This window comes from Natator depressus, chromosome 8, assembly GCF_965152275.1.
Source record: "Natator depressus isolate rNatDep1 chromosome 8, rNatDep2.hap1, whole genome shotgun sequence".
NCBI classification, from domain to species: Eukaryota; Metazoa; Chordata; order Testudines; family Cheloniidae; genus Natator; species Natator depressus.
In genome coordinates this window covers 65,304,284-65,330,917 of record NC_134241.1, presented here as the reverse complement: position 1 = coordinate 65,330,917, position 26,634 = coordinate 65,304,284, and the positions used below count along the sequence as shown (strand labels likewise).

Genomic DNA, 26,634 nt, shown 5'->3' with positions numbered 1-26,634 from the left:
TTCAGAAAAAGACCATTTCCTGTTTAGCTTAGGACACAGTTTCTACTCGAAGTTATCTCCTAAACATCAAGATTGCTGGTTTCTCTTAGCTTAAATTGAACATATCACATCTTGGCCACTTTTTTCTTAAAAAGCTACTTTATTTAAATTCAAAAATAAGCTCTTGCTTTACAACCAGGCTTGGTTTACTTTGAAATACATACAGTTGGCTAGTTCTCCATCACAGGACGGACTTTTATAAACCGTTTCATGGGGGTAGTGTTGATTGATAAGGAGCAAAAATCTGAAGGATGGGAATTCACTTGGAATCCAGTCTTCTGGATTAAGGGACAAGCCACAGGTAGTGTCACTTGCCAACTGGCATTGATAAATTACTGTTTCTTTAATTGCTGCACTTTCACCTCCACTGGGGTTCCATTGCATCAGGAAGATAAAACCAGGGACCTAAGGGGTTTCTGGAAGATCTTCAGTAGTAGGCTGCTGACTTTGTTCCTGCAATGAGAAGGTTAAAATGTTTGTTAAACAGCAAGTGGATCCTGCAGTTCAAAACATTCAACTCTCCTCCCCAGAACGATGTCATTACTCCAGTGAAGTGACCACCATATCAGTACACGGGCCCCATGGATAATGCATTTTTGAGCCATGTTAGAAGGCGCATTTTATTTAAGTTTTGCAAAATAGAAATTGATGTACTGGGTTAGATCAGAGGCTTCAAAACAATCAACAAATCCCACCTCGACAGCTCTAGAATAACCTGCTCAACACACAGTAGCTGGAATTATGCTCTGAAACAGTTTTTAATTCTGTTGAATAACTGCTGGTGTCTATCTATAAATCCTCTTGCCTCCTAATTTCTGCAACTCACTGTCACTAGATTATGTAGCACAAAACCCATTCCCTGTTTAGCACTGAAGTTATTGTAATATTAAAAGGGACACAATGAAACTCAGGGCCACAGTTATAGCTCCTGGCCCCAAAGAGCTTACTTTTGTATTGTAAGAGAGCAAACCACACATTTTTAGAAAGGGGGCATGGCAACACCCTGTATATAACAGTCAGTCAACTAGAAAGGGAAACTAAGATTGAAACTATCTGTCCCCCTTCTATTTCTAGATGAAGTGACCACAAATATATACAGTAGTCTAAAGGCTGTACCACTGGCTTATAATATGGCATTGTATTGTTTCTTGAACATTCTGATTTTTTAACTGAGCTGCAAAACAGGCTAATTCCACCCAACTCTTTTCTTGACAGCAGTATATGAGGAGTTCAAATTATGCCTTTTAATGTGATAGATAAAACTGACAAATGTTAGCTACTGTGCTGTTACCCCTTTCCCTGAGTTTGTTAGACAAACCCACATGTCTCTGGAACCTAAGTATTTTGTGGTATCTGCAGATTTTCTCAACTTCGTTACCCCCTTTTTCATGTTAAATACAAAGAGTAATAGAGAACCTTGCTGCACCCCACATAACATTTCACAATGCTGAAAACTGGCCTATCCAAATCTTAGCCAGTACTTGGCCCTCTTCCCATGACAAAGTTGCCCTAGTAACCTCCTGTAAAGGACTTTATCAAATGTTCTCTGAAAGTCAAAATAAATTATACTAAGGTGGATGAGTTTAAATCTAACCAATTTTGATCTTGTTTTGCATGTGTAGTTATAGTAATTTCCCTATAGATGATGAGTGGGTGAACTTTTTTTAGCCTGAGGGCCACATCTGGGTATGGAAATTGTATGGCAGGCCACAAATGCTCACAAAAATGGGCGCTGAGCTGTGGGCTCCACCTGGGGGTACAGACTCTGGGCTGGGACACAGGGAGGGTTTGGCATGCAGGAGTGGGATTGAGGCTAGGTCAGGGTGCAGGTTCTGCAGGTGCAGCTCCCAGTGGTGGGGAACTGCAGCCAAGGGGAATTGCAGAGCTGGTGCTTGGGGTGGGGGCAACATGTGGAGCCCCCTGGCTGCCCCTATGCATAGGAACTGGAGGGGAGACATGACCACCATGCCTCTGGGAGCAGTGTGGAAAGCCTTCAACTGTGCTTGAGGGCCAGATGAAAAGTTCTACACCCTGCTCTAGATTGAGAGTCTCATCCACATTAATCTACATACTGCCTTTTCATATAGGAATTTATTGTGTCTAAACACCTGGAGGGGGACAAAACACTGGTTTTTCAGATAACTGCTCTAGAGAGAGAACTTAAAGTGCACTACCTTTTTAAACATGAAAATTATAAAAACCTATACAGTTAAGTTAAATAGCAAAAATTAAATTGTTCTAGGCCTAGCTGTAATAGGTATTAAAATGCACAATTTTTAACATACATTGGATGCTACCTTGTGATGCTCTTCTCTTTGTGGATCTGGTATATCACCGGCTGGCAGAACTTCAGGATTGCTGTTGCCATTTTGAAGTCTCATGTGAGCATCTCCTCTGTCATAAGGTTCTCTACTGAGGGGACTAACATTCCCTCTGTAATTGGCATCTGAATCACCTGCACTATAATGTATTTGTTCCCGGGGCTGTCTGTCACTTGGAGGAAGTGAAGGAGATGGTTGCTGCTCAGGACTTTTAAAATCTCTTAATGTAGCAACTGATTTTCCTGCACCATAGCACAAACCCTAAAGAGAAGACACTGTCTCCTTAAGTATTCACTTTTGCAAACTGCAGTTTTCTTCTTACTTTCTACAGAGATACGTCGATAGCTCTGCATTTCAACACAATAGTGTGTAAAGGGAAAACTTCAGTATATGATTTACCATTCTCTCATGAGCTTTCCTACCTCAGAAAGTTACTCTTAAATTGACAAAGTGGTTTTTTAAAAGTACACAATTTCATTACTTTGGAACAGTTTAGGAACAAACTTAAATTAATGTGTCTGAACAAATTTACCTATTTTTGTTACAACCCCTAAGATTACTGTAACTGAAAGATTTTTAAAAATGGGATGGTAAACCTGAAAGTAGTTTTTTTTCAAATCAATGGGACTTCACAGTGGCCTGCTCTCCACTAGTCGGTCAGTATGAGTATGAGCTGGTCGGAGGATGGGTATGTTTTTTGGTGCAAGCCTCTCCAACACTCCCTGCTAATTCTAGCTCTGTCCTCTCAAGTATAAAGTGCCACTTTCTGCAGAGGTTCTATTACGTGGTCCAACCAGAGCTGGTGTGAAACTAAACCCATTTTCATTGTATTTTTAGTTATTTTCCTGAAGACTGATTTGCAATTATGTTGCAAATCAACATGTTTTAGTCAAGACAAGACATTAGTGTATCTATACACAATGTAATTTCAAACTATATAGTTCTTAATGTTTATATTTTATGATAAGTAAAAAAAAAAAAAAAAAATTTAAGCTCTATTTGGATGGGGATTGAAAAGCAGCATTTAAAAATTGTTTTAAATAGAACTACCTTAAATGTGCTAGCCTCCAATCTAGTTTACTTCAGCTCACTGTGGCAAACACAACCCTCAAACTATGCTATAGAAAAAGTTACATTTGAGCCTAAATCAAATCTGTGATACCAGCACAAGGTGGGCCATTACCTGGCCCTGAAGGGCTGGGTCACACACACAGCATTTTAGTGCTTACCCAGGACAGGTTTTAAGAGAACCAAGTTTTATTTTGAAATTCTAGTTGAAACATTCTGGAACTTTTAATTTTCAGGTTATGTATTTAATCTCTACCTTCAAAACAAAAGTAAAAGTTTAAATTTGAGAGGGAGGGGGGCCCAAAGACCGTGAACTGGAAGCTAAATTTCACCCGTGTAAAAAATGTGCACAGTTTGCATTAGTTCAGAGCAAGTTCTTGGCCGTTTAAAAGACAGCAATAGGATTATTATCCTTATTTAACAGATGTAGAAACTGGAGAACCTCCAAATCTGTAATGGTAACAGGCTCCACTATAAAAACAGCTCTGAGAAGTACAGCTTGTCAGTACTCCTAGATATTATCAGATGGAATCTAAAAGCACAGGTGTCTGCGTAAGGGGACCTATGTCCAACAAAGTAGTGTTGATTTTGGCTCAAAATGAGCTCACTCATATAGTTTGGTTTAGGAAGATTAGATTTATCATCAGTAAATGTCAAACATCAATTTCACTACAAACTGATGAAAAAGTATTTCCATCAATAATTGAAATTTACACATAGGCAAAGGAAGAAAATGCTGCTTGAGAACCTACATAAGGCTATTTTGACATGTTTATTTGTCTTAATGGTTATAAAACTAACTTTTTAAATCTCAAGGTCTGTCAATCAAGAATTGTCTGACACTCCCATAACTTCCCACAACAGTGAAAATTTAAACTGATCATGAAAAAAGATAACTTCAGATATTGATTATTTTTAATCAAATTCTGCCAAGCCTACATCTAGTTCAGTGATTGATTGTAACTGTAAAAATATAAACACAAAGGAAAAGCACACATGAATCAAAATTTAGACAAAACTTACAGCAGAGTTCAAAGATTCTTCAGTTTCCTCTGTGCCTTCCATTAATTGAGGTCGACTGCCCTTTTCCATCTTTTCAAGATCTCCTGTTTTATCAATTGAGTTTTGCTTATTTGTTTTCTCCTTTTTTGGGCTACAACTTGCTTGAGGTTCACAATTCTTTTCAGACTCTTGTTCAACTTCAAGCATGCGCAGTTTGTGTTTTTCAGGTGCAATCTCTTTATCACGATTTTGATCTGCATTGGTTTTCACTCTAAAAATAGTTTGATCTTGAGACACAGGGTGCAATCCACACTGTAAAATAGATAATCTGTGTTATTCGGACAATTAATTGGGTATATTAAGTGATTTAACCTGAGCAGGCAGCCTAAGACCTGCTGGTATTTTATGCAGTGGTCTAAGTTATCATCAGACTGAGAAGCAGGACTCCCCAACCCTATGAAGAATATCATAATTTGCATTTTTTGAAGAGTGTGAATAAATCTCTAATTTCAGGAAACGTTCATGAACTGAACTTGTTTCATGTACAATACACATTAAATCTGACTTACAATTTACAGATTGGTCTAAATTCTTTTTTTCCAGTTCCTTTCATTTGCAATCCTCATTCATAGGCTGACTTGGGAGTGAACTCGGAAACCACATACGAAGAGTTATTTAGATCTACAGATACTGAAATCTTGCTAAGGTTTCAACTTTCAAAAACTTTTAAGCCACTTCAGCTCACTATCATTAAATAAGATTAATACTCCATGGTGTGTGTTCTTTCAGAAGTCTATATATTACCAGAAATATTAATCTACATACCATCCTTTCATATAGGAATTTATTCTCTCTGAACATCTGTAGGGGAACGGATTAAGGTGGTTTTTCAGATGACCGGGTAACTGCTCTAGAGGAGCACTTAGTTAAAACTACACCACCTTTTTAAACATGAAAAATCTGTACAGTTAAGTTAAATAGCAAATAGGCTTAGCTTGAATAGCTATTAAAATGCTCAATTGTTAATGTACGTTAGATGGTACCTTGTGACGCTCTTCTCTTCGTGCATTTAGTGTACCACCTGGCAGCAGAACTTCAGAGCTTCTGTTGCCATTTTGTAGTCTCATGGGATCATCTCTTCTGTCATGAGGTTCTCCACTGAGGGAGCCAACATTCCTTCTGTAATTGGCATCTGAATCACCTGCACTATAATGTATTTGTTCCTGTTGTTGTCTGTCACTTGGAGGAAGTGAAGGAGATGGTTTCCGCTCAGGACCTGTTAAATGTATTAGTGTAGCAACTGATCTTCCTGCACCATAGCAGAAACCCTAAAGAAAAAACACTGTCTCCTTAAGTATAACTGACATTCACTTTCACAACTTGTATGGTTTTCTTCTTCTTTTTCTACAGAGATACTTTTACATCTCTACATTTCCACACAATAGTGTTTAAAGGGAAAATTTCAGTATATGATTTATCATTTTCTCAAGAGCTTTCCTACTTTAGAAAATTACTCAAGTTGACAAAGTGGTTTTTAAAAAGTACACAATTTCATTACTTTGGAACAGAGTTTAGGAACAAACTTAAATTAATGCATCGGAACAAATTTACCTACTTTTGTTACAACCCTTAAGGTTACTGAAAAAATATTTTCAGATTTTTACTGTCTCATTTTTTAAAGTCAATGGGACTTCACAATGTCCTGCTCTCCAACAGTCGGTCAGTATGGGTGTGAGATGGTTGCAGTATTGGTATGTTTTTTGGTGCAAGCCGCTGCAACGCTACCTGCTAATTCTAGCTCAGTCCTCAAATACAAAGTACCACTTTCTGCAGAGGTTCTTTTATGTGGTCCAACCAGAGCTGGTGAGAAACTAAACCCATTTTCATTTATCATGCAGCCTGGGATTTTGAACTATTTTAAATCAAATAATTTTTGTGCTTATACCAGTTGAGAAATAATCTTTAAAAATAAGTTTTTTTTTTTTTCACTTTTATAGTTAACATATCTTGAATATGGAGAAAAATTCACATTGCTATGTTTTAAGTCAGGAGATCAACAAATAAATCACAGAAAAAATAAAATATCCAAGAAATAACAACTTTAAAATTTTAGCCTCAATGTTATCAAACTGTTATTGAGATCTATATAGACGAATGCTTCTAAAATTTTAGATCAGTGATTTTTTTTGTTTTTAGTAATCTTGTGTGTCATGGATATTTGAACTATTCATTTTGTTTTAGGATTCACTAATGTGATCGAGAACATATACTGACCAGAACTGCCACAGCTAGGATGATTAACACTGGAATCTGTAGCATCATTGGTATCTCCTTCATAAGGGCTTTAATAAATTCACCAATTCCTTGCCCAATATGTTTCAATGGTTCTGTGACAAAATTGGTAAATGTAACAGCCAATGCCTAAAATAAGAAATAGTAACAAGACATGAGGATTCTTCTTCTTCAGTTTCCAAATACAAAATGGAAGGGTGAATGGTTTCTTTAGGAACTGCATATACCTTTGTTGGGGGGACTAGCCAAATGGGATTTACTAGTATTGTTTCATAGTACTTCTGACAAGGATCATCCTGGAATGTCCATGAACTTCTAAACCATTCTACAGTTAAAAGAAAGCAAAAGTAATACAAATATATGCAAATGTATTTTATCATGATGTAATTAAGCCGTAGGTGGCATTTACATTTTTTATCCAATAGAAAAATTCACTGAAATTTTTCATGCCTGGTTTCAGCTCAGAAGTTAATTATATTTTTTAAAAAGTCATCCATCTAGTTGAAAATTAAAGTTATCCAAGCAAAGAAGAGGGCTGGGGGAAGAAAAACTTTTCTTAACATTAAATCCTTCCTAGCCCTCTTTTAGACTTCAACACTTGGCACTAAATAGTTCTGAAAGAGGAAATAAGGTCTGCCAATTTTTACATTGTCTAAAGCAGTGGTTCCCAAACTTGTTCTGCCGCTTGTGCAGGGAAAGCCCCTGGCGGGCCAGACCGGTTTGTTTACCTGCTGCGTTCGCAGGTTCGGCTGATCGCAGCTCCCAGTGGCCGCGGTTCGCTGCTCCAGGCCAATGGGAGCTGCTGGAAGCGTCGCGGGCCAAGGGACATACTGGCTGCCACTTCCAGCAACTTCCATTGGCCTGGAGCAGTGAACCGCGGCCACTGGGAGCCGCGATCGGCCGAACCTGTGGACCCGGCAGGTAAATAAACCGGCCCGGCCCGCCAGGGGCTTTCCCTGCACAAGCAGCAGAACAAGTTTGGGAACCACTGATTTAAAGAGATGATGAAATATCTGGCACATGTTGCACACTGTCACTGGAGTTTGGGGCATTTTCAATGTTATTTCTTGCATATCCGTGATGAACTGGGATTTGTGAGGGGTGCTTTAAAATGTAGTTTGTACTTTTGTAATTGTTAGGAGGTTGGCTCTGTCTTCAGCCAGCTACTGGGTCAGGGTGATAGTGGAGGAGCATAAGCGTACAAGAAGGTAGTATTTGCCTAGTTCAGTACCTTAAAGCAGTGGTTCCCAAAGTTGGGTCCCTGTAGTCCTGTGAGTCCACCCTGGGTTCTGCAGAGGTCTGTCCCCTGAGTCAAAGCTGAAACATGCTGGAACGGTGTTCCAGAACTTTTGTCACACAGAGGATACCATTTTGTCCTCTGCTCACTGTGACCTCACACACACTATGCATGAAAGGTCATGCTGGACCGGGGAGTTCCCATGCAGGCGCAGGTGTTTCTGTAGTACCTAGCTTGCATTGGTGCAGTCCTGTTTGAAAGAGGACTACATTAACCAAACTAGGCATCTTTTAGTTTGCGCCAGCAGTATCCACGCAGGGCAGTTAGTGTATAACACTTTGCGCTCTAAATTCTGACCCTTATAGTCTGTACTGTAGCACAATGTAGACATAGCCCTAGTCTCCGTATTAGTTTCCTACATGTTTTCAGGTGCAATTCAAGGGGTTGACAATTATCTTTTAAACTTTACATTATCTGCAACCAAACTTTCACCCTCACTCCACAATAACAATTCTGATCTCTTAGAGGCTACTGATGTTTGTTACTGAACTCCCCAGGACAAGTGGCAAGGCTTTGGAGTGCATTTTCCTCCCCTTAATAATCCATCACTGCTGTGCCTAGCAAGTTTCAGAGCTGGATGGACGCTGCTTTATTCCTAACAAAAAGACATGGTTACTAACATTTCTGTAGGCAGCAACAGTAATTCATTCTTGCTATCCATCATGGATGGTTTTACAAAAGTGTATGCAGTATTTTAAACTTGTAAGGTTTCTAGCTGCTATGGCAAGAAGTATGCTATAAAATTAAGATAAATAAGCTCAGCCATTTACTATGTAAAGTAACTGGATGCATGCTGCAAAAATATCTAGTTATAGTTTGAAATAAAGAGAATATTTTTGTATGATTTTATTTGTGTTGGTGAGTTACTGCAGCCCATGTATTCACATAGAGCGATATAACTGGAGTATAGAAAAGTGGAATTGAAGCCAAGAGGATTTTCCTTTCCTTAGTTTAAGATACTGTATACTGAACCGTACAGGACAGCTGTGGAATATTCATGGGATAGAGAGAGATATTTCAGATACAGATTCTACTAGTCAGTGCAAGGAGAAGTTTAAACCCAGGAGGAGGTGACATATCATAAAATAGCTTGTGATAAGCCTGTATCTAATAATTTTAAAGACCCAATATAATAGCATGCTAATTATGTGTTAGATAAAGCAGTGGCTGGCTTACCTAGTTATATGATAAGAGAATTTGTAATGCAAGATTAGTAAAAAATGAAATAAAAAAGCTACTTCTAGGGTGATGCCAGCACTGGCTTGTGTCTCATTTAATCACGGTTTGCTAGTTTTTTTTTAGATAAAAAGTATTAGAAGGGAAACATAACTACAAACATCTCACCAAAAAGACTCTCACTCCAGTCCAGCTTCTCATCACATACTTTGTCATAATTTCCCATTTTGGCCACTTCAGCTTGATGCTGTGCAAAGGCTATCTGCAACAGAACCAGAATTAACCTTTGTAAAAGCGGTTTACACTGAATGAAAGACTATTATTTTAACTTTCTGCCATCAACCAAAAAGTTGCCTAAAATGTATTAAAAATAAAAGAATCTGCAAAAGCAAAACACCACAGCAAATCAAATTCAGCAAAAGCCTATGATTCCTGAATAGGGAGAAGAAGAAGAATTTTTAGCTAGTCAAAAGGCACTGACTGCTTCCTTCACAATAAGGAAGTGTTAGTTAAATATAACACAATTTCTGAAACTGGGTCAAACACTCACCACCAACACCAATATTACTGGATTAAGAGGCAGGTACAGAAAGAACTTCTTACCATTTTCAGAAACAAAACCAGGCACATTTCTATTGTTTCCTGATCAGTTTTTTAAATTATTTTCAAGTTTTAGATGTTAACATAATTATAGTTACAGTAAAAACTGTAACTCTGAAAGAAAGCCCCCCTAAGGTACTGCATAAAGCAATGGGTTACCATACTGGATTGCAACACCAAAGTTGGTGAAACTGCATTTTGGGGTTTCTGGAGTGTTCTGCAGAACGTACACTTCCATTAAAAAAAGTTTCTAGCTCCTCTGGCTGCAAGAGATCCTTCTGACTGTAAATAACTTTAATCTGGATGAAAGGTACATACACTGAATGGAAATTTCTATTTGTGATTATATGACCATGAATTTTACAAAACCATTATTTGGTATTACAACATTGGGGGGTTGGTGAAGATAGCACAAAGGATTCTGAGATAATAGTGTCACAGAAGGAAAGTAAGTTGCAGAAGCAAAAAAGGTTGAGAACCCATATTCTACTACATCTGGCTACACACGATAAAATAAGTTATAAACTAATTTAAGCTCCCAATTGTACCCAACATGCAGCACTGTTCTAGCAGAAAGATTTGTCAATGCACGCAGCATTCGGTTGGCTCAGTTCAAAATAAGCAACATCCTAATTGAGGCAGCTATTTGACATATCTTCAAAAAGACATTACCCCACCAATATTTCTGAACGGAAGTGTACTAATCACACTTGTGCTAATTTTCATCGCAGTTTTAGTCTGCAACAATCCATACAATATTTCAATAAATGCAGTCTATTTTGAGATCTACCCTTTGTTGCTACATGTGATCAAATATAAGATTTTCAAAGTGTTATGGATATTAGCTACTTGAAATAATGGATACAGTGCATAGTTTATTTTAAGAGAGATCAACAAAAGATTACTGAACATTGGTAGAAAGTGGACTGTGTTTTTCACCGTAGAATTAAACTCGTAATAAATAATAATAGTAGTACCCACTAAGTAATGGGCACTATTAGGGAATAAAAATATATTTTCTCTTTACTTCAACCCTCCTTTGGATCTGTGGAAGGCCCCTCTACTGGTCAATTATCTGCAGCATAGATTATACAGAAAATATGGAGACCCGTAACACACTTGAAAGAGCAGTGAAACATTTCTATGGAGAGGAGTCTGCAGCAAGCAGTAATCCTATTCATTTAGTGTGCTTTTCAAAGTATCCTTATAGCAAATTTGTTTCTTTCATAGGTCAACATAAATGGACAAGTAGTTTATTTTCTTAACTGTCTTCAGTTCAAAGAGCTTCATTACATTATTTTTTAACTCTAGATTGGTGCAAAGAATTTTATTAGACATTAATTTAAAGGGACAGTTTAAAAGAGTGAAAAAAGTGTCTCAACTGCCCTGACTACCCCAATTTTTGTGGTCTTATAACCATATTTTCCAATTTTAAAAATGTTTTTCTCCCTCTGCTGATGTGTAAAAGACCACATAAAATCCCAGAGAAATTGACTATACAGGGAAATAGCAAAACTTACTATGCATAAAATGAGCAAACTGGACAATGGGAGAATTTCCCTCTCCGATGAAGTGAGCTGTAGCTCATGAAAGCTTATGTTCAAATAAATTTGTTAGTCTCTAAGGTGCCACAAGTATTCCTTTTCTTTTTCCTCTCCCTCAAACCTCTATTATAATAAATGTAGATGTAATTTGTAACAAGAGTAGGTAAAAATCTTTTGAATAAAATGTAATTTTTTAATTGATGGGGTACCTCTAAAATGCGCATCTACATGAGACTTTTCTTGACCAAAGACGCCACAGCACATCAGAGATCGGACCATTTTGTTTTAAATTGACCTAGCGATAAACTAAACTCTCAAAATCATATTAAGGACCAAAGCCTCATACCTGGGCAGAGCCGAAGTAAATGTGCTCTGTGCGGGGATTTTTAGGTAGGAGCTGAAGAGATAGAATCCTTACCCTAACACAACCCAAGGTACAATCAGCTGCTCTATGACAATTACTGAAGCTCTGGGCTTTAGCAGCAGCTGCTGTATAGTATACACCCACTATATAAGGTTTTAGCCAGTGAATCAATGTAGTACTCAGATCAATTAGCCACTTCCTAAATCCCTCCCACCATGGTGCTTTGGAGAGTCACATACAGTCTTCAAATCCTCTGTAGTGGAATTATGATGGCTCCACTGCCTTTTGAACTCTGTGCTCCATTGCAGCGAGGAGAAGCAAGGATTTTAATCTAAATCTCATAATTTGTGCAATCTGAAGTCTCCATTACAGTATTCACTGTGGCAATCAATAACTGTATTTTATAATGTAACAAAAATAATCCCCAAACTCTCTGGATTATCATGATTTAAAAGTTTACTATTAAAAAACAGAGCCAGGATTTCTGATTAATTTACCTTATATAAGTAGATCCAGTTCCATCCACAACTGATGAGAAAACTGATGAATAAAATGCGTTTTACCTGAGTACACCAACCAATGTGTGTCCATAGCTCAGTAGCTACAGTTACTGTAATGCACACCAAACACAAGAGTACCTGAAAAGGAAATGAGGGGGGAAAAGTCATGAACCAGATTTGGAGTTTTTCAAGCCTATTGCCAGTAAAATGAGAGAATTACAAACTTCTCTTTTTCAGCTTCATTTACCTAACTAGCTTGAAGACTGAGCTTGATAAGTTTATGGAGGGGATGGTACGATGAGACTGCCTACAATGGAATGTAGCCAATTTGCAACTGCTAGCAGCAAATATCTCCAACGGCCAGTGATGGGACACTAGATGGGGAGGGCTCTGAGTTACTGCAGATAATTCTTTCCCAGGTATCAGGCTGGTGGGTCTTGCCCACATGCTCAGGGTATAACTGATCACCATATTTGGGGTCAGGAAGGAATTTTCCCCCAGGTCAGATTGGCAGAGACCATGGGATTTTTTTGCACAGGTCACTTGCAGGTTTAAAATAGTGTGAATAGCAGATTCTCTGTAAACCGAAGTCTTTAAATTATGATTTGAGGACTTCAATAACTCAGCCAGATGTTAGGGGTCTATTACAGGAGTGGGTGGGTTAGATTCTGTGGCCTGAAATATGCAGGTCAGACTAGATGATCATGATGGTCTCTTTTGACCTTAAAGTCTACGTGTCTATGAGTTTAATTTTAAAAAAAAAGAAAAAAGAGCAGAACAGCACTTTGAAAAACCAGGCCCCACAGGAAATGATACAAGCTGTCAGAGACCAGTGTGGAATTTGCTAAAATGAAATTGCTGGATCTGGACACTACAGTGGATTTATATTGTAAAGGGGAAAGTGATGAGAGGATGAGGACAGGAATGAATGAGGAAAAAAAAGAAAAAGGCACTGAGAAAGGAATGGATAGATGCCTTATGGGACTGAACAAAAAGGAAGGAACATCAGAAGGAACAGAAATCTTGAGAAAACAGGGAACAGATTCAATTCATCCAAATACATTCATGTTACGAGATTGTTGCCTCTTTTTCAGAGCACATCCTCTGCACTGTGGGAAAAGGAATTTTTTTCCTGACTTTAAAGGTCATTCCATCATATCGTCACAAGATCTTCTATATTTGCACAAAATCTCTCACTATTTTCAATTACATTTAACATTTTCAGTGTGATGGAATTGTTACAATGGCAAAGTACAAGAGTTAAAAAAAAAATCAGTGCTGGAGCAGCAAAATGTCTGGTGGTTATTAACAGAGAATCACCACTCCAGCATCTGCAGCAGGGCAGTGAGGCAAACCTATTCTGCCAGTGGTTTAAGCAGAATAAGAAAGCAGCAGCAAGACTCCTCTATGGGACTTTGCAGGGGGGAAAAGAGAGGCATCGCAGGAAAAGACCATTGAAGAGGGAGGTTAAAGCACCACCGGGACATGATGAGTGGGATAAAGAATAATTAACGATCCAATACCTGGATTTTTATTTTAAATTTATGATTTATTAATTCACCACAGACCTTCAGTGGACTTATACCTCTCTATTCATGATTAACTCAAAATCTACATTTTAAAATTTCGTATATGATTAAATCTAAAGACACATAACTATTAAAAGCTGCAACATTTAAACTAATATTTCTCCTCTCTCACCAGGAGCAAGCACATTATACAGATCAACCCCAAAGGCTGCATCAACAGAGTCCAAACTACTGCCTCTAAAGGTGTGTCTGAAACCCTATAGCTTAAGATCCAATATCTGGTCCTGGAAATCTAGGACTAAGAAAGATGCCCAACTCAATGGGCCAATCCACATACAGATCCAAAAGATGGAGAATAAAGAGAAACAACTGTGAGGCCAAGTGATAATTTCAAGCAGAAAAAAAGTTATAAGAAAAAGGTAGGAGGAAAAACAAAGTTAAAAATGCCTAATTTGGGCAGATACGTCATCTTCACCTGCTGGGATGGAAGAAGTGAGGAATGCTCAGGCAGCACTTTATGAGGGGAAGAGCCTCATAAATTTAATTTATTTTGATCCCCATCTACTGGTAGAAGGATATACTCAGTGACTGGGCTGGCCTATTAAAGAACACTGGAGAATAAAAAAGTACAGAGAATCCCTTTTTTCTTACCATAAGCAAATTATATGGATCAACTCCAAAAGTGTCCTCAAACCTCCATTTCCAAACTTCATAATCATGATGTTTAAAATTAATCAGAATATCACTAACTGCATCATCCAAAGCGCCTGATTTCCAGTCCTCCTCATTCAGAAATCTGTTGATCTCCAAAAGAGCCTGACTTGTAAGGATGATCTCAGCATCATAATGCACATCACCAATGTTTTCATCAGGCTAAATGAAAGCAACACAAAACAAGTTAAACAGTCGACCTGCAATACGAAATCTATCAGAAAGACAAAAGTATGAAGAATTACCTGATCTTTCCTCAAACCTGCAGTATATCTCATCTATGCAAAGAGACCCATATTACCATATGGAGTCCTAAGGATGACCCTTAATTATGCATGGTCATAAGTATCTTTCTGTATGGGTCAGTCTGCAAGATCAGAGTCTCATTTGCTATCTGCAAAAAGAAAAGCAGTACTTGTGGCACCTTAGAGACTAACCAGTTTATTTAAGCATAAGCTTTCATGAGCTACAGCTCACTTGCATCCGATGAAGTGAGCTGTAGCTCATGAAAGCTTATGCTCAAATAAACTGGTTAGTCTCTAAGGTGCCACAAGTACTCCTTTTCTTTTCGCAAATACAGACTAACACGGCTGTTACTCTGAAACCTGTCATTTGCTATCTGGGGTTTCTAGAGCCTTTTTGTTAACTCTTCTGTACCAATGAAACTACTAATTCACATACCTTCAAAGTTCATGTATTATAACTTTATTACAATATTTATGGAAAAAGAAGTGGAACTTCATGTTAAATAATTTATTTGAGCATAAGCTTTCGTGAGCTACAGCTCACTTCATCGGATGCAATAAATTGGTTAGTCTCTAAGGTGCCACAAGTACTCCTTTTCTTTTTGCGAATACAGACTAACACGGCTGTTACTCTGAAACATGTTAAAAAATATTTTATTAGGATTTCAAAATACCTCTCCACTTGCAGGTATTAACAGCTAATCTATTCTCAAACAGACTGGAAAGTCCAATTTGTAGCTGGAAGGATTGAGAGAGAAAAATGGCATTGTTCACTGGTGAATACTTTAGTACAAAAAGGCAGAAGCGCTCACTGCTCCTTAAGAAATGTTATCATGTGCTTCTTTCTGGCAATGCTTGGTGACTTTGCACTCCATATGATTTTATGAAAATATGATAAGGGTGAATATAATGTCACTGGAATATGCTTTATACAAAAGGTCTCTTGTAAGGTATCATTACAAAGCTTATAATCTATTGAGTATTGTCATTCTATTTGTATAAATGTATTATTCTTGTACCTGAAACTAGAAATACGAAATATAACTCTGAGGTCCTATTGTAATTATGCAAAGTGTGGGCCATTAATGGTAGTTTGGAATCTTGATGGCTCCCATTAACTGGGACAATTGACTATAGATGGCTTTGTTTACTTGCAACCCTTCCTGTGAGTCAGGCCAGGAAGAATGAAGCCTTGGGGTCTCACAGGACATGTGACCATGTCACTTGGTACTGGAATCCATCTTAAACTTGGTGCTTTTTCATTTAGAAAGAGGGGTGGGGCCCGAGAGAAACAAAAGATTCCCGCCTGGTGCCAAAGCTATATAAGGGGGGTAGAACAGAACAAAGGAGGCTACAGAAATCCCCTAGCTACCACCTGAGCTGGAACAAGGGCTGTACCAGGGGAAAGATTGGGCCCAAACTAAAAAGGAGTCTTGTCTTTGAAAGAAGCTCATTGGAACATCTCTGAGGATAAGATTTATCTGTAATCAGTTTCTTAATGTATTAGGCTTAGACTTGGGTGTTTTTGTTTTATTTTTCTTGGTAACTTACTTTGTTCTGTCTGTTATTACTTGGAAGCACTTAAATCCTACTTTTTATACTTAATAAAATCACTTTTTGCTTATAAATTAACCCAAAGTAAGTAATTAATTCCTGGGGGAGCAAACAGCTGTGCATCTCTCTCTATCAGTGTTATAGAGGGTGGACAATTTATGAGTTTACCCTGTATAAGCTTTATACAGAGTAAAACAGATTTATTTGGGGTTTGGATCCCATTGGGAGCTGGGTGCCAGAGACAGGAGCACTTCTTAAGCTGTTTTTAGTTAAGTCTTCAGCTTTTGGGGGACATGGTTCAGACCTGGGTCTGTGTTTGCAGCAGGCTAGCGTGTCTGGCTCAACAAGACAGGGTACTGAAGTCCCAAGCTGGCAGGGAAAATGGGCTCAGAGGTAGTCTCAGCACATCAGGTGGCAGTCTCAAGGGGGTCTCTGTGACCCAACCCGTCACAATGCTGTTAACTGATTTTTTTCCTATTCTGAGGCAGAGAGAGAATTTTTTCTTAAGTATAAGCAAAACAGTTACATCCAAAAACATCAAAATGAAATGATCACTAATTGAGTGACCTTGTTTTATGCAAGCTCCTGTAAACAAGTGAATTAATGCCCTGGAATTGTCAAACGACAAAAAGACTGAACAGAACTTGTCTCTTAAACTGCAGGGAGCATGCGCATTGTCTCAGCAGTGGCTGCATCATAGCAGTGGACTGATACATAAGTATTCTGAACGTCAATCATCTCCTTTTGAATACTTTATAAATTAAGTCGGCTATATTCTCTTCTCCACATGGCAAATCTTGCTCACATCTCCGCAGGTGTAGAGGGCTCTCTGTTCATTGAAAGGCTTCAGTTCTGTTTCCAAACAGGAGGGCAGCACTTAGGAAGGCTGCATGGGGAGTGCACACCTTCAACTAGCATGCAACCCAGCTTCATGTGGGCTCCCTCTGCAGCTGTGGACAAACTGGGCATGAGAGGGCTAGGGTTGCAGGTACATTATTTTAGTGTACGTATTTTAATTTAATGTAGCATAATTTAATCTGTAAAATGTCTTTTCACTACGATTCCCTTTATCTTATTTGTCTTAGTTTGGAGTAACTGGAATACTTAAATCACCATGTTGATTTGATTTGTAATAATGAAAAATATATAAAGTAGCAGTTAAAATTCTACCATATTTTCACTAACATTTGAATACTCACAAGGCCAAGTCTTCCAGCTTCAATTAAAATCTTATTCAAGTATCTCCTAAAAACATGAATGCTATGGCTTTCACTTAACTTGGTCTTCTCTTTCTTCTCATAGTCTTCAATCTGGAGCAATAAAGCAAATTCTAAATTACAATCTTCCACTCATGACTTATTAGTTAAGCAAAGGATGAATAAAGTTTCCAGTGAATGAAACAAGTTCCTATAGCCTAATATAAACTTGTTGCCGCTAATGTATCACATAAAATCATAGTAAAGTACTTAAGAACAACAGTTGGCATGCTACTTTCCATGGCACTTGTTTCAAAGTCATAAATGTTGTAGACTTTTAACCCTCTGATGATGTGGCCTGAATCTTAACCTCAGTATATCCCTTGGACTTGGGAAACTAAATATTTGTTCATCCCTCAATAGTTTGAAGTTTAAATCAGAAGAAAATCTGTACCAGTTTAGTTATAAAAATCAGTTATGTATTAAGTGAGATCTAAAAGGGCACAGCACAGAACTCTCAACCTGGGGTGAGATGGGTTGGGGAAGCATCTACATGGCCAACGTGGCTTTAAGCCATATTTGCAATCCCTGATGATCCTGGGCTACTCTGGGGGATGGAAAGGCTCCCCGCATAATTTAGACAGCCCTGTGAGCTAGCCTAAGTTACAGCAGTCTTCTGGGGCTGCCCTAAGGGCTGCAACGTTGCCTAGAATCTCCACAAGCCTATGTGTTGTGGCCCTGCTCCTGACAAACCGCTCACACCACTAGCCCTCTCCCCATTTTTCATATTACACACAGACACAGTGAAAGAGAGGTAGCTCAATTTTCCTTGTTTCTAGTCAGTTTAACTTTTTAGTTCCCATAACTAACAACGCTCCAACAGTTTAGTTGCCAGCACTGATGGGAAGAAGATTTAATTCCAACCAAAAAATCTATTCTCCCATTAAAGTTTAAAATTTCATGTACATATTTCTATTAGGATTGTCAAAGTGTGTGTGTATTCTGGGCTTTGTTTTGTTTTTTTAAAATAGGGCAATCACACACAAAGCATACATTTTGAGTGTTGCTTTCCTGTCAATACCTTTCTAAAATAAGCCAAAAATACAACAGACAGTACATGGATATCCACAGATGTAGCAGATGAGTCAAATTAAAACGCTGAAATATCAAATACTACTGCACAAAAAATTAATTGAATGGCTTTAATCAGCGCACCCCCCCCCAAAAAAAAAACCAGACTGATCCTCTACTAATTCACCTGTTCCAAGCAAACATTTCTGATGATTATAGAAAAACATGTAAATGATGTAAAAAGATAGGAAATACTTTATAGATTTCCTGATAGTGTTCTGAATGAATATAAAGCTATAAGCCAACCTTCTGAATTAAGGATTCTAATTTCCTATGGCACTCTGATACTGCTGCAATGCTTGGCAAGTTCGTAACAGCATCTGGTACCTCCCTATCCTCAGAGTCGTCATAATTTACCTGCAGATAGAGTAAAGAAAAAATTATTCATATTATAGTTCTAGGCAAGATTTTGGTTAATGCAGGCTGATGTTATCTTTTAATCAATCAGGTCATCTTATCCAATACAACAAAATGTAAAAAGAAAAGAAGCCTAACTGAAGAATTGAAACCAACTGAATTTTAGTCCACACAGCCTTCCTACAAATCCCCTCAAACAAGAGCAGCAGAGACATGCTGAAAAAAGAGCAGATGGATGGGGTTGCAGGATAATCCTCTGTGATGTGTTCTGGCTCCCACTGAAGTCAGTAGCAAAACTCCCACTGACTTTAATACAAGTAGGAGCTCAGATTCTCCAATGCTTGACACACTTGCCAATATTACTTTAATTAAAAGGAATTTCACTGTAAAAATTTAAAGGCAAAATGGCAAATGTCCCCAAGATGTATATTCAGAACTAATACCATCCTTGATTAAATACCATATTAGCTTACTAACGGCAGTTTGTGTAAATATTTTCCGAAGCATTCGGATTACATTATACACTTTACAACATGAAGCTTCCCCAAACATAATTTTTCATGCCCAAAGAAATCTCTCATTTCTCAGTGTAAAGTAGCAGCAAAACATATTGCTGTTTCGTGTAAATCCAATGTCCTTGCTTGGAAACAGACTTACCCCCTCCAGTGGAAAAACACAGCCCTGGTCTACACTACGAGTGTAGGTCGAATTTAGCAGTGTTAGATCAATTTCACCCTGCACCCATCCACACAACGAAGCCATTTTTGTCGACTTAACGGGCTCTTAAAATCGATTTCTGTACTCCTCCCCAACGAGGAGATTAGTGCTGAAATCAACATTGCCGGGTCGAATTTGGGTTAATGTGGATGCAATTTGACGGTATTGGCCTCTGGGAGCTATCCCAGACTGCTCCATTGTGACCGCTCTGGACAGCACTCTCAACTCAGATGCACTGGCCAGGTAGACAGGAAAATCCCCGCAAACTTTGGAATTTCATTTCCTGTTTGGCCAGTGTGACAAGCTGATCAGCACAGGTGACCATGCAGATGTCCTCAGCAGAGGTGACCATGGAGTCCCAGAATCGCAAGAGAGATCCAGCATGGACCGAATGGGAGGTACTTGATCTGATCGCTGTATGGGGAGACGAATCCGTGCTATCAGAACTCCGTTCCAAAAGACGAAATGCCAAAATATTTGAAAAAATCTCCAAGGGCACCAAGGACAGAGGCTATAACAAGGACCCGCAACAGTACCGTGTGAAACTTAAGGAGCTTAGGCAAGCCTACCAAAAAACCCAAGAGGCAAACGTCCGCTCGGGGTCAGAGCTCCAGACATGCCGTTTCTATGATGAGCTGCATGCAATTCTAGGGGGTGCCCTACCACTGCCCCACCCCTGTACATGGACTCCTACAAGGGGGGAGTCTCACGCAACAGGGATGAGGATTTTGGGGACGAGGAAGATGATGAGGAGGGGGAGGTTGAACATAGCACACGCCAGGCAAGCGGAGAAACCGTTCTCCCCGACAGCCAGGAACTGTTTATCACCATGATCCAATACCCTCCCAACTCGGGCTCCCGGACCTTGAAGGCGGAAAAGGCAGCTCTGGTGAGTGTACCTTTGTAAATATAATACATGGTTTAAAAGCAAGCATGTTTAATGATTACTTTGCCCTGAAGATTTGGGATGCATTCGCGGCCAGTACAGCTACTGGCAAAAAGTCTGTTAACATGTCTGAGGGTGGGGCAGAAATCCTCCAGGGACATTATTAAGGGGACATTCAGAGGTGGCTGTTCCTGCTGGGCTGTTTGCCTGTGGCTGAAAAGAAATTATCCCTGCTGTTAGCCACGTGGTGGGGGGAAGGGATGAAGTGATCATTCCAGAGAATTGGTTGTGTGTGGGGGGGATTGGGGGGTTAGTGCTGCATGTTAACCCGAAAACATCAGCCCCTCCTTTTAAATGGCCAATGTGTCTTTTTCAATTTTACTCTCCTTTTTTTCCTCCCACAGCTGCAAATGTTTCAACGCTGCGACTAGCATCTCCGTCCCAGAGGCTAGCGCAGATAAGAAGGCGAAAAAAATGCACTCACGACGAAATGTTCTCTGAGCTCATGCAGTCCACGCAAACTGAAAGAGCCCAGCAGAACGCGTGGAGGCAGACAATGGCAGAGTCCAGGAAAGCACAAAATGAACGCAAGGACAGGAGGGACACACGAGAGGACAGGTTGCGGGAGCAACAGGAGAGGCGGCGGGATCAAGAGGAAAGGTAGCAGCAGCATGATGAGAGGAGGCAGGATACAATCCTTAGGCTACTGGAGGAGCAAACTGATATGCTCCGGCGTATGGTTGAGGTGCAGGAAAGGCACAGACCACCACTGAAGCTCTTGTGTAATCAACCGCCGTCCTCCCCAAGTTCCATAGCCTCCTCACTCAGATGCCCAAGAACGTGCCGGGGGGGCACACGTACGCTCCGGGCACCCAACCATTCCACCCCAGAGGACTGCCCAAGCAACAGAAGACTGGCATTCAGTAAGTTTTGAAGTGCAGTGGGACCCTGTCCTTCCCTCCTACCCCACCTCTCCCAGGCTACCTGAGCAGTTATCCCCCTATTTGTGTGACAAATTAATAAAGAATGCATGAATTTGAAACCACAATGACTTTATTGCCTCTGCAAGCGGTGATCGAAGGGGGGAGGGGAGGGCGGTTGGCTTACAGGGAAGTAGAATGAACCAAGGGAGCAGGTTTTCATCCAGGAGAAACAAACAGAACTGGCACACCGTAGCCTGGTCAGCCATGAAACTGTTTTCAAAGCTTCTCTGATGTGCAGCATGCCCTGCTTTGCTCTTCTAACCCCCTTGGTGTCTGGCTGCGCGTAATCAGCGGCCAAGCGATTTGCCTCAACTTCCCATCCCGCCATAAATGTCTCCCCCTTACTCTCACAGATATTGTGGAGCACACAGCAAACAGTAATAACAATGGGAATATTGGTTTCGCTGAGGTCTAAGCGAGTCAGTAAACTTTACCAGCGCGCTTTTGAACGTCCAAAGGCACATTCTACCACCATTCTGCACTTGCTCAGCCTATAGTTGAACAGCTCCTGACTACTGTCCAAGGTGCCTGTGTACGGCTTCATGAGCCATGGCATTAAGGGGTAGGCTGGGTCCCCAAGGATAACTATAGGCATTTCAACATCCTCAACGATTATTTTCTGGTCTGGAAAGTAAGTCCCTTGCTGCAGCTGTTCATACAGACCAGAGTTCCTGAAGATGTAAGCGTCATGTACCTTTCCTGGCCTCCCCACGTTGATGTTGGTGAAACATCCCTTGTGATCCACCAGTGCTTGCAGCAACATTGAAAAGTACCCCTTGCGGTTTATGTACTGGCTGCCTTGGTGCTCCAAGAGAGGGATATGTGTTCCGTCTATCGCTTCACCAGTTAGGGAATCCCACTGCAGCAAAGCTATCCACTATAATCTGAACATTTCCCAGAGTCACTTCCCTTGATAGCAGCAGCTCAGTGATTGCGTTGGCTACTTGGATCACAGCAGCCCCCACAGTAGATTTGCCCACTCCAAATTGATTCCCGACTGACCGATAGCTGTCTAGCGTTGCAAGCTTCCAGAGGGCCATCGCCACTTGCTTGTGAACTGTGAAGGCTGCTCTCATCTTGATATTCTTGCGCTTCAGGGCAGGGGAAAACAAGTGACAAAGTTCCATGAAAGTGCCCTTATGCATGCGAAAGTTTCGCAGCCACTGGGAATATCCCAGACCTGCAACACTATGTGATCCCACCAGTCTGTGCTTGTTTCACGGGCCCAGAATCGGCGTTCCATGGCATGAGCCTGCCCCATTGCCACCAGGATGGCCAAATTGCCAGGGCCTGTGCTTTGAGAGAAATCTATGTCCATGTCCTCATCACTCTCATCACCGTGCTGCCATCGCCTCCTTGCCTGCTTTTGTGGGTTCTGGTTCTGCATATACTGCATGATAATGTGCAAGGTGTTTACAATGCTCATAACTGCCACGGTGATCTGAGCAGGCTCCTGCAGACACCATACACGGCAAGCATGGAGAGCAGAGTGGCAGCGGAAGCGGTCATTCAGTGACGATGGTTTGCAGACCTACTGCACCGTCTACTGCCAGGACACAACAGCTGAGCGGGCTGCACGCTTGCCGTGTTATGGCGAGACAAGAGCAGCCGAGCAGAGTTGCAGTGGAAGCAGCCCTGTGAGACCACCAGGAGAGCAGAGCCGTAGTGGAAGCGGTGGCTGACGACCTGACGGTGGATTCATGAGAGCAGGAGAGCAGAGTTGTAGAAGTGGGAGCCCATGAGAGACAACATGGAGAAATTTGCTATTGAGACAAAAGCAGGAGAGCAGAGTGGCAGCGGTAGCGGTGGTTCGATGACGACGGTTAGCAGTCCTACTGCACCGTCTGCTGAAACCAGTATGGCACCCGCACAGAAAAAAGGTGTGAAATGATTGTCTGCTGCTGCTTTCACGGAGCGAGGGGCGACTGACGACATGTACCCAAAACCACCTGCGACAATGTTTTTGCCTCATCAGGCATTGAGAGCTTAACCCAGGATTCCACTGGGTGGCAGAGACTACGGAAACTGTGGGATAGCTACCCACAATGCAACGCTCTGAAAGTCGACACTAGCCTTGGTACTGTGGACGCACTCCACCGACCTAACGCGCTTAGTGGGGACACACACAATCGACTGTATAAAATTGCTTTCTAAAAATCGACTTCTATAAATTTGACCTAATTTCGTAGTGTAGACATACCCATAGAGATCAGGAGGAGGAAAACTTTGCAGAGATTTGCTGAGATTATTCTATCATAAGTAACAGAGATGAAACAGACAAGGTTGTTCGGCCCTACCAAAACCCAGAGATCCCACTCCTCACTGGCCCCTTCCAACTCTTCTGTTCCTGCCTGCAAACTTGGTTCCAATGAAGTGTCTGCCTCAGACTGAGTTTTTTGGGAAACTTCAACTAAAACAGTTGCCCCATTTCTGAGAATGAGGCTAGGGAAAAATATGTTGTTTTACCCCTGTTAAATCCTGACATCCTGTTCTTTGAGATCCTCTAGTGAACCCATGCTCTGGAGCAGGGACTTGAAATTTGGCAGGAAGGGGTCCTTTGTGTCTGTGAAGTACCTTTTGCTGTGCCCATGAAAATCCACCCCAATTTGGCCAAGTTATAAGATGTTGAAAAATCACAGTTAGCACATGCTCAGCAGATTTGCTAGAACTTTGCAGCTAAATCCCCCAAAGTTTCCTTTCTCAGTGGGCATGCTCCAGCCAGGGCATTTGCAACAGTCAGCTGTTGCAGGCTGGGCACCAGAACTGAGAATAGCGGTCCTGTGGAAAAAAACAGTATGTAATCATGAGCATAATGCATACTCATAATGGTGCTGAATTAATCATGTTCTTTTGACATACATTCTTACAAGTAATATACAGAGACACACTCTTTTTTTTAACCTTGGCAGGTCTTCTCATTGTTCCTGAAGCTGCATCATAATTGAGCATATCTGTGGGGTCAATCCATTCATCACCTTGAATTTCACCACTTCCTATCATGAGAGCTGCACACAGTATCAAGGGAACCAGCATCCTGAGTACAACAACAAAATCCACAAATTTGATTAAAACTGCAAACTGTGGTTAGAAGTTGTTAATGTTATGTTATGGGACATCAACCTTTTCCCAAAGTAGTGTATAAACTTGTTTCCTATAAAACAGATTTGTCTAAATAACTGTTTTGGCCAAAAGAAAATAACTAATAATTTATACTGAGCATTCAACAGTGTTACCTCACCACACTGTTCTAACAGGTAAGAATTACTGGCTAAAAACACAGAGATTAGCATATGTAAGAGTCCAAATTTGACAGATACAGGCAAAGAGTGTTAAAAAAAAATCAATACATTTTACTTAATTTATGGAATACAAAACTCCCTTTGACTTCAATGGGAGCAGGATTCGGACCATTATCAGTGAGCAAATATATGGATGAAGTCACGATAACTGAGAAAGGACTAAGATTCTACTGGAGTCCAGCTCAAAATATCTGCGTTTAAATCCAGATGTCTCCTTATTTGTTAAAACATGGATTCAGCTGTATCACTAAGCTTTGTCTGATCCTGCAAACTCCAACTCTCACAAGTGAACTTCACTCACTTAAGAAGCCTTGTTTTCAGTAAGACTATTACTATGAATAAGACTCTGAAGGACTGAATCCCAGTTTTGCCTAGTTTTTTTCCTTAATTATATGGCATTGGCTTTACCCATGTTCTTTCAATGATTATGACCTGAACATAGGAAAAAATCTATATTTTCACCTTGCCAACTACATAGATTTAACAAGATTTTTGGTTTTAAAGTAAAAGTGTTTCATTCAAGTGAATGAAAAAGATCCAACATTCACCATTTCCTTTTGTAAATATTAGTATTTCTAATAATTTAAAATCTTAATAAATTGCACCTTGTACAGTATGTATAACATATTGTAAATTTTGCATTAAACACACATTAAAAGGTAAGAGAATATCCTACATAACCTCCTACAAAAGAAAGCACTCTGAAGATTAAATAGATGTAAGCCAATAAATGCTGATTTATGATCAGACCTTTATTTACTGAACAATGGCACAATATAGATCCCAGAGACCTGCAAGAGGATCCATATGCTTGGATAAAATTGCACGATTGCAACAATTTGTTAAAGTAAATTATCAAAAGGATTAAAATGTTACAAATCCTACTGAACAGAAAAATACTAGAAAGTTTCATAACTACACATTTTGAACAGTATCCATATAATATTTTTCCTTTTCCAAATTCTAACCATGATAAGCACATCAAAGTGAGAAGTCAAGTAGTGAGAGTGGGATTTTTATTTTATAAATATACATGTGTAAAATAACTGGTTATAGATAAATATTGGTTGTACTATTATCCATATAGTGTCTTTGTGTGCCAATTTCTATCTACATTTGCTACTACTAATTAAGAAAACCTATTACTGAACAACAGACAAAGAACAAAGAACAAAACAGGAACGTCACTTATAACTGTTAAAATCTGGAAGGAAATAAAGCCTCCCCCTATTAGTCTTTTGATGAATCCAGACACATTCTGCAAACGAGGTTAAGCCTAAGACTTGAGTTGTGCTACATCCAGCTACTCTCTCGTGCATGCTACAAATTGTACCCGTGTTGTGGCACCACCTAGTGGGTTAGTTTCCTGCAGTGCCACCTAGGGGAGCCTCCAAATCCCACAACCCCCGGCCAGGGAACCATCCTCCTGACTCCGAGTCCCACTAGCCAGAGACCCGCCCCCCGCAACCCCCAACATGGGAGCCTCCCTCCCGGATCCCACAACCCCCGCGAGGGAGCCCCCCGCCCTCGAGGCGCAACCGCCCTCCACAACCCACCCCCCGCCCCCAACCAAGGAGCCAGCCCCTCCCCCCGACTCCCGCCCCCCAACGTGGGAACCGCTCCCCGAATCCCACAACCCCCCGCGAGGGAACCCCCACATACGCCCCAACCCCCTACAAATCCTCCCCAAATCCCCGCGGCGACGGCGCCGCCAGCGAGCGCCCCACCCACCTGCCCTCTCCCTCGCTCGGCCCCCGGCCCCGCTCCGGCAGCCTCGAGCCAGGCCCAGCTCCCGCTCCGAGCCCTCCCCAGCCCCCCTGCCA

At 40.5% G+C, this 26,634-nt stretch overlaps 1 protein-coding gene across 3 annotated transcripts; it reads right to left on the bottom strand.

Annotated features, from left to right (window-relative positions):
* Positions 1-153: 153 nt before the first annotated feature.
* CLCC1 (chloride channel CLIC like 1) lies at positions 154-26,634 on the bottom strand. Of its 3 annotated transcripts, none has more exons than XM_074961212.1 (13): positions 26,543-26,634; positions 24,414-24,546; positions 18,816-18,926; positions 17,442-17,552; positions 14,384-14,605; positions 12,201-12,341; positions 9,364-9,457; positions 6,950-7,047; positions 6,705-6,851; positions 5,474-5,758; positions 4,452-4,742; positions 2,325-2,621; positions 154-492 (listed from the first exon to the last, which is right to left on the bottom strand). In XM_074961212.1, the coding sequence occupies exons 2-13, from the start codon at positions 24,543-24,545 to the stop codon at positions 445-447; spliced, it is 1,977 nt and encodes a 658-aa protein (XP_074817313.1). In that variant the 5' UTR covers position 24,546; positions 26,543-26,634; the 3' UTR covers positions 154-444. The 3 variants fall into 3 exon arrangements, with proteins under 3 accessions (XP_074817313.1, XP_074817314.1, XP_074817315.1); XM_074961213.1 differs by having other exon boundaries at positions 2,337-2,621; XM_074961214.1 differs by lacking the exon at positions 2,325-2,621.

What these genes read in the sequence shown, in the direction of transcription:
- CLCC1 (XM_074961212.1), bottom strand. Translation starts at nt 24,545, where the DNA reads ATGCTGGTTCCCTTGATACTGTGTGCAGCTCTCATGATAGGAAGTGGT. An exon ending in ATCCATATAATTTGCTTATG is followed by an intron (nt 12,342 to 14,383) that starts GTAAGAAAAAAG and finishes TTTCCTTTTCAG; the next exon opens with GTACTCTTGTGTTTGGTGTG. An exon ending in AAGAATCTTTGAACTCTGCT is followed by an intron (nt 2,622 to 4,451) that starts GTAAGTTTTGTC and finishes TCTTCTCTTTAG; the next exon opens with GGTTTGTGCTATGGTGCAGG.